At 46.8% G+C, this 7,606-nt stretch overlaps 1 protein-coding gene across 12 annotated transcripts in view; it reads right to left on the minus strand.

The window, feature by feature from the left end:
• The window catches only part of mecom (MDS1 and EVI1 complex locus), a 129,108-nt gene extending 121,761 nt beyond the window's left edge, over positions 1 to 7,347 (minus strand). For 6 of the 12 annotated variants that reach the window (XM_076734239.1, XM_076734235.1, XM_076734233.1 and 3 more), the window contains exon 1: positions 7,191 to 7,346. In XM_076734239.1, the coding sequence (XP_076590354.1) occupies positions 7,191 to 7,227 (37 nt within the window). In that variant the 5' untranslated portion in view covers positions 7,228 to 7,346. Of the gene's footprint in view, positions 1 to 7,190 lie in introns of all 12 variants that reach the window. The other 6 variants (XM_076734229.1, XM_076734236.1, XM_076734234.1 and 3 more) reach the window with 2 other exon arrangements.
• Between the last annotated feature and the right edge of the window lie 259 nt (positions 7,348 to 7,606).

The raw sequence follows: 7,606 nt of genomic DNA on the forward strand, positions 1-7,606 counted from the left end.
AGAAAAGATGTAGTGCGGGCTGCTGAAAGAGGACACTGTGTGTGAGCGCTGCAGCTCAAAACACACGACAGAGGTACTGACTGAAAGGAAAACAGCGTCAGTTAATTCAGAATTTCAGACCGGCCGACATCAAGTTAGCTTTTTGAGAATAAAAGCTATATTGTGTTTTAAACCTTAGTTCCCCGTCTCTCATAAAATAATTGCGAATAACAGCTGTAATTAAAAGCTGTTAGTAGTTATTTAGGTTTCACAAAATGATTCACAAGGCAGTAAAAATGTGAGAGCTGACACCCTCTTCCTGTCATCCAAATAAAAACACAACAGCTACCATCTGCAGAGATGCCGCCACTGTCTTATTGAAATAACAATTCCAGAAAATTGTCAGGTACTTCTTAGAAAATTCTAAAAGCACTGGCCCGACAAACTTCCACCTGTTGACGGGCCCTGAAAGCTCTCCCTATCGTTTTATCGCCTTGTTTTCCTCACATGATTTCCTCAGTCAGATCACTGGGTGAGGAGCACCTCTTTGATTCCTGGCTCATTGTAGTGTATCTGACCCTGGAGGTCACTGAGTGGAAAGAAGTGGATGTGTCACTGCTGAGCTCTTCTCCGTGTTAGAATAATATTTCTATGGTGCATTTAGGATGCTAACGCTAATCAAAACAGGACATCCTGAGGAGGGCCGTGCTCTCTCTTCCCTGGCCCCGCTCACCGACCGCTTTATGTTTTTGTGTTTGCGGAGGAGCGACAATCCCAGGAAGCCGCGAGGAGGGTTCATCAAAGCTCCGAGCAGGGGGCCCCGGCTGCAGGATCGCTGGAATGCGGCGTGGAAAGGAATCTCTACTGTCCTATTGTTCCCTTGTTTCCTCGGTCTCATCACACGCCGGCACGTCCAGTTCACTTACAGGTAAGCAGCGCTAATCAGCCCTGCATTCCTTTCCACGGCCACATTCTTTCCTCTGCTGCGACCCTGACTGACCAACAACACTTGTGCACGCACGCAGATGGTGCGCGGCTAATACTGATGCACACATACACAGAGGGGAAGTCATCAACACAGATCTCCAAGGACAGGGACACGGTGTTTCCTTTTCTCAGACGTGGGATTGGGAGTGGAGGTGAATGTCGATGGTGCAGTGGAAAGATGATCCACCTCACAGAAACTGGGCTTTATGTTGAAATTTTATCTTGATCTTATTTCTACAAACTTTTTTTATATTTGGGAGTCTGTGATTTAATGTTTCACAGCACAACATTTATTTTTTTAATCTGTCAATCTAACTGTCCCCTGAGTAAGTTTCATAACAAATTCACAGCTTGTCTTGACTTTTCCTCTTTGTGCCCCTCACTATGGCCATCACTGTCCCAGCACTGCAACATGGGCAAGACAGCCGCTATCAGATCCAATCAGGTGAATGTGGTGCAGCGCAAACTTCATCAGGAAGGCCCCAGCTTTGATCACATCTCCTACCCTCATCTCTCCCGCCCAGCGGGGCCGAGAGGTCACCGCTTAATGAGCTTCGGGGTGGGGAGTGGGGCGCTTGTTGTGGCCGAGATGAAAGGTGTACAGGAATCGCACACACATGACACACAAACACATAAACGTACACACCTGACTACATCTGCTCTGTCCTGTCCTCCCTTCTCAGCTGCAGATAGACGTGACCTGATCCCTCGTTTCACCCCTCTTAATCAGAAATGACTTGCCTCCTCTCCGTCCCTCCCTCCCTCACTCCTTCCATCCCTCGGGCCAGCCTGCTCCACCTAGGGAGATCCCCAAGCAGTGCTGGAACACACTGTTATCACCACGTTCACAAAGCGATTGTTGGGTAATTCCTGTTTATCGCTATGTGCTCCCTCCAGTGTGTAAGAGTGAAAAAAAAAAGCACTGTTCTCTCTGTCAGCCCTCAATGACAGTGATTAAAATGAATGTCAACACGCAAAAACGGGCCACTTTAGCATATCTGCCAGCGTGAAGACATTTAGCGTTAATTCAAGAGACGGAACGAAAAGCAAAATGATCATATTGCAGCCGACATGCAAACATATCATCACGTCTGCAGTCCAGAGTAAAGCACACACAGACTGGCAGCTAGAAAAAAGTCACATCAAGCCTCTTGTTTAGCCTCCCTCCCCATAAAAGCACTCAACAATGTAGTAAAGTGACTTTGGGTAGTTAGCTGATGTGAGACATGAGGCCAGAGTGTCGGGCCCTGTTTCTACCACCTGCTTCAGGTAATTGATTGGAGTATAAAATGATTGAGTTTCTTTAATTAGCTAACGGACATCTCTTCTCAAAGCGCGCCAGGGAGCTCTAACTTCGCACCGCCTCATTAATAGCCCGGGCGGACCGCACCATCAGCAATCTGTTGACATTATAACTCCTCAGACATCATAACGACACACAAATCAGTTTGATGTCTGGGTAAACATTTCAACTCAGCAAAATGTCATTTATCTCAGACCAATTTGTGATGAGAAAATGGCGGCATGTCACGCGTTTGACAGCTATTCCGCAGAGCGCCTTTGTTTCGCTCTAGAACTCGCACGTACACACTCCGCTTGTCCAAATAAGCACATACACACACATTCTCACCTCCCCTCCAAACACACACACACACACACACAAGCACAATCTATAAAAATATGCTTAGCTTGGGACTGGTCTGTTGATAATGACCTCAGCCTTGGCACCGTACTGGGCCAGACCAGACTGCCGACAGACTGGAGGCTTTTGTGTGGACTCCCTATCTCTAACTCTGTGACCTTTAGGGGGGAGAAGAAAGCAGAAATGCCTTTTTTTTTATTTAGAAGGGGTAAGGCTCACTCATTGTTCTGTGTTGGTACGGTTTCCCTGTGGTAAACACACAGCGGTTCCCAGGCTTGACATGTTGCTGCACACCACCCTCCCACCCTCCTCCCCCTCCCTCCATCCATCCCTTGGTGTTCCCACACTGCCCTGTCTGGGTCGCTGCACCACACCAACCCCCCCCCGCCCCCAACAACAACAACACACACACACACACACACACACACACACACCATCATCGACATACAAACACTACCGCCTCGCACAACGGACAATGACGGCACAACTACACCCTTTCACCTGCCACCGGGGCAGCATTCAAAGACGAATGCTTCTCTGTGTGCTTTTATGCATGATGAAAGTCCTCACATGCATGATGTGCTAAGATGGAGGAGGGTGAGGGTTGGAGAGGGAAAAGAGGGAGTACAGATGGGAGAAGAGCCCTCACAGGGCCACTGTGTCAGGGCCGGGGAGGGGACCTATGACGGGGCCTGGAAGCTGCCTAGTTGCTCCGGACAGGGGCCCATCCTTCAAGCGGGTGACAACAGTGCATAAACAAACCACTAACCTCATCAGCTCTCTGTTTACAGCCCCGAGACTGAGTCCTGGATGACTCATTAACATCAGAGACCCTGCAAAAAGAGCGATTTTCTGAGGGGTGGGGTGAAGGGGGGGGGGCTTCTCCCATCATAAGAGAGGAGGAAAGTGGACGACAGATGGGGGCGTTGATAGATGAGGGGGCCTGGGTCACACAGACAGACACGCTTGTACCTTAAAACACAACTAATACACCCACAAAGGCTGCATGTGTGAGCATATGTGTGTGTGACATGCTTCACACCTGGTCTGACAAGCTTTCAGCAGCTTTCCTATTAAAAGCTATAACAAGCGGAGGTGCTGCCGCTTGTTCACTAATGTGTGTGTTCACCGTTTTACTCCTCTGTAGACCGATCGTGCAATTGTTACACAACCAGGAATCTGAAGTAGAAAACTGTGGTCTTTCTACCCACCCAAGTACTCCACATGACTTCTAGTTTAAGAGGGCATTTCACACACAATCTGTCACCTAATGCAAACACCTGAGCTCAAAAAAAAAAAAGTCAGCAGCAACTTACTGACTCTCACATTAAGGCCTTAAAATGTGTAAGAAAAGCCTTTTAATAAGTGACTGGACAGAAGGTGTGAAATAATCTTTTTTTTTTTTCAACTGGAGAAGTAGTTGACTTAAGTGATCTACCCTTTTCTGCTTTTAAGATGTGCCTAACAGCACCGACTGACACAGGCCCTGAGCTATGAAATGATGTAAAGTCACTTGATGTGACTTGACTAAAACAAAAAAAAAAGAAAACATCATTAAATAAATGATCTATATGGTAACACATTAGCATTAGAAAACACGCTCAAAGAAACGACAAAAACCGAGGGCCCCAGTGATTCCTGACCCAGTCCATTACTGCAGGAGATATGGGACATTTGTATGCGGGGCTTTGGCTCCCGCATGCAGGCAAAGAGCGCCGCTCCGGCACAACAAGGGCTGTTTAATGGGGTCTCTATTTCACTTTCCTCGCGCCGGCCCGCTCCCTCTCACCTTTTAAATGGGCCGATCTATTAACCGTTTTAATGAGCTCCGCCAGACAAACGCGAGATGCATGGCCCATTGCACAATGTGAGGAGGACGACGCACTTCTCCGCTCCGGAGAGGAGAGGCGCTGACAGACGGCGAGACACCGAGGCCTCTCTCTCTACTTCTCTCTCCTCTGTGTCGCACGCACAGCTTCTCGCGTGCCACTCAGGGGTGTCAATTTGGATGAGTTTTTATCTAATAAGAGATACGAGCCTGACTTCTGCAGACATGCGGATCAGTGAGTGATGGCTGACAAAATATTGTGGCAAATGTGAAAAATGATTAACAAAAGTGTGTGACATGGGACGCCAACTGGATTTGAACGCTCCATTGCCACTTGTTACGCCTGCAAATCATTTTCATGGAACTTTTCCTTTCGGTCAATTTTCCCCCCCCACTGTGTTGAAAAAAAAAAAAAAAAAATTGGAATTAAAATTTACACGCACGGTCTGCAAATCCGAATATCAGCCAAACTGGGTTATGAGAGACTATTCGTCATTGTAATTATTACTAACAAATTATCAAAGACCTCCAAACACATTATAGTCAAGAGGTTTTTATTGAGACACAAATATGCTAAGTGAACCTTTAATTAGGCCTACACCAGGCTAGTTTGGATCATCAACCCCCCTCCTCCGCCATTTTTCTGGAGCCCACAATTCACCACGGGGTGCGGCCTTGGCTATACTTAGTTGGGAAGCAAAAGCGAGTTTTTGTGGCGCACCGCATTACATCTGGACGCGCGGACTAATCAACCTCCATCAATCACTCTTACGTTTACCACCTCTCCATCACCTCCTCTATTACACCCAGCCCCCCTTTTTTATCACACGGCTGCTCTGCAAGGAGGCCCCGTACATGCCCGTTTTAACACGACTTCTCCGGGCAGGCGGGGAGGCACACACTGAACGCATTTACCAGCAGAGCTCTTATGAGGGGTCTGGGAATTTAAATATTCACTGTTGACACTGTGCAGACCTGGCTGGGGGCCAGAGCGGGCCCGCTCCTCCGGGGACCCAGAACATTCCCCCATTCTGACTTAAGACGTAGATTTCTGCGTCTTCCAGCTCGAGAATAATAATCGTTAAATAGCCTACACGGAGAATTAGCAGGCCTATATTATGAGAATGGCTTTAATGGCTTGCGAGCGCGTAGAGAAGTTGATGTTTCTTTTCTGAACGCGGTATAATAATAAAAAAAATCAATTGGAAAACAAAGCCTGTGTTTCACAGTCGAGAAGGCCCTATGAGGAAAGTCAAGTGTTTTCTTTCCTGTTGATGATGATGGCGGTGTGTGTGTGTGTGTGTGTGTGTGTGCGCGCGCGCGCGCGCACCTACTTACTCATGCGCGCCACAGCATTGTCGAAGCAATTTAGATACATTCATACCTGCTTTGTTTATTTAACTTCATCAAAATATCTGTATTAGCCCATATTTCACTCCTGTGCAAAACAATTAACTTACTTTTAAGTGACCACATGTAAGAACTCCATAAGCTGCTGCTCAATGGCGATAACTGTCCAAGTCCGCTACCACATCACATTGTTTTATTTACTTTATTTCAAATACAGGTAGTCCGTATGCAAAACTGGTTGTTCTCTTAACGTCCTTTATATAAAATGTCTGCAAGCACTAAAACACTGCAGGCCCGGGCCATTACAGTGCTGCCTTTTTGACCTCGCTGCATAATTGCGTCCAAAAAACATCTGCAACACAATTCTGCGTTAACGGTGTGCATTGTACAGTTAGAACTTCGACAACTGAAGGAGTCCAAACTCAAATGAAAGTCAACACACCGCAGACATTTACGCAAAAACACCACTGAAACAGTTTGAGGGGGGAAAAAAGAATATCATTCTTGATCATTTATTGCAGCATAATCAATGCATGAATAGCCATATCAATCATCTCCTTGCATAAATTCTTAGTTGAGTGCGTCAAAGTAATTAAATCGATTTAATGACAAGAGTGTTTCGATGTTATACTTAATTTAATCAAACCCATTGATTATTTGAAGCTATTATTTGAAGCTAAATGAATTTTGTTAGCAGAGAAAGAAGTCTGCCTGCTGCAGCAATCAAACCACGCGGAGTGTAAACTCTGTAAACTGGAACATTCGTGCATCCAAATAATTTACACATCTAAGTCCGAATTTTGTGTTTTCAGAGTGCCATATAATTTAACAACCAACACACACACACACACATACACACACTGCGCGTTAATAAGAGCTGAACACACACAAACAGAGTCACAAACACACAAGGCGTCCTTCCCTGACACGTTTACCGTGCCTGCCTAAATCCTCGCTTTCTCCTCATTTCTCTCCATCAACCTGCCTTTTCCAAGTTGCTCCCCGCAAACTGAAGTGACCGGCAGCCCGCAGCAGCAGCAGCAGTGTGCAGCACAACTGCCGATGCACGGGACATGGGACTCTGAGCTCCACTGTACACTACAGCGCCCACTACATGCAACGAGCGGACCCAGTGCTGGAGCGGACGCCCTGCACAAAGTTCCTCCATCGCTCCTTAAACTTGAAAGTTTACCCTCTTCTTGTGACAGCGTTGCAATTTTGTTTTGCCTCCGCGACCGTACCATCATTTTGTCACTCTTAACAGGTGAAAGTGCGGACTATGGCTCTCTGGTGGAAATGAAAAGCGCCACAGAAACTTAATAAACGCAGTGATAACAGACAGTCTATAGGTATAGAAGATGGCATGTTTCAAAAGGAGAAAAAAGAAAGGGATGTTGCACCTACTCGTGGCCAGTTTCCGTGCCCTGCCTTTGGACCTCATGGTGCCAGTCTCTCGGCGTGGGTTTGTTTGGATTTTTTCTTGGATCTTTTTTCCTCCTTTTTGTTTTTTCTCTGTCCTTTTTCTCGGGGTTTTCTCAATCCAAACGCGCTATCTCTCCAGCATTGTCAGTGTGGACACCTTCGCACATGCGCACAGCCCGAAATCTGCCGGCGGCAAGTGCCAGAAAAAGTTTGGGACGATTTATCACTTTGATAACGAACCTGATCTGCTCAAGGCGTGTGAATCGTGGACATCTCCTTTCGTGTCGGAGTTTCAAACGACCACTGAGTGAGAAAGCGGGGCACACTGCAAAAAATGTCCGACGCTGCTGTAGCCTCAGACTCCGCCGTGTTGTTTATCTAACACGTGAGGAAACTTT

This window comes from Chaetodon auriga, chromosome 7, assembly GCF_051107435.1.
Source record: "Chaetodon auriga isolate fChaAug3 chromosome 7, fChaAug3.hap1, whole genome shotgun sequence".
NCBI classification, from domain to species: Eukaryota; Metazoa; Chordata; class Actinopteri; order Chaetodontiformes; family Chaetodontidae; genus Chaetodon; species Chaetodon auriga.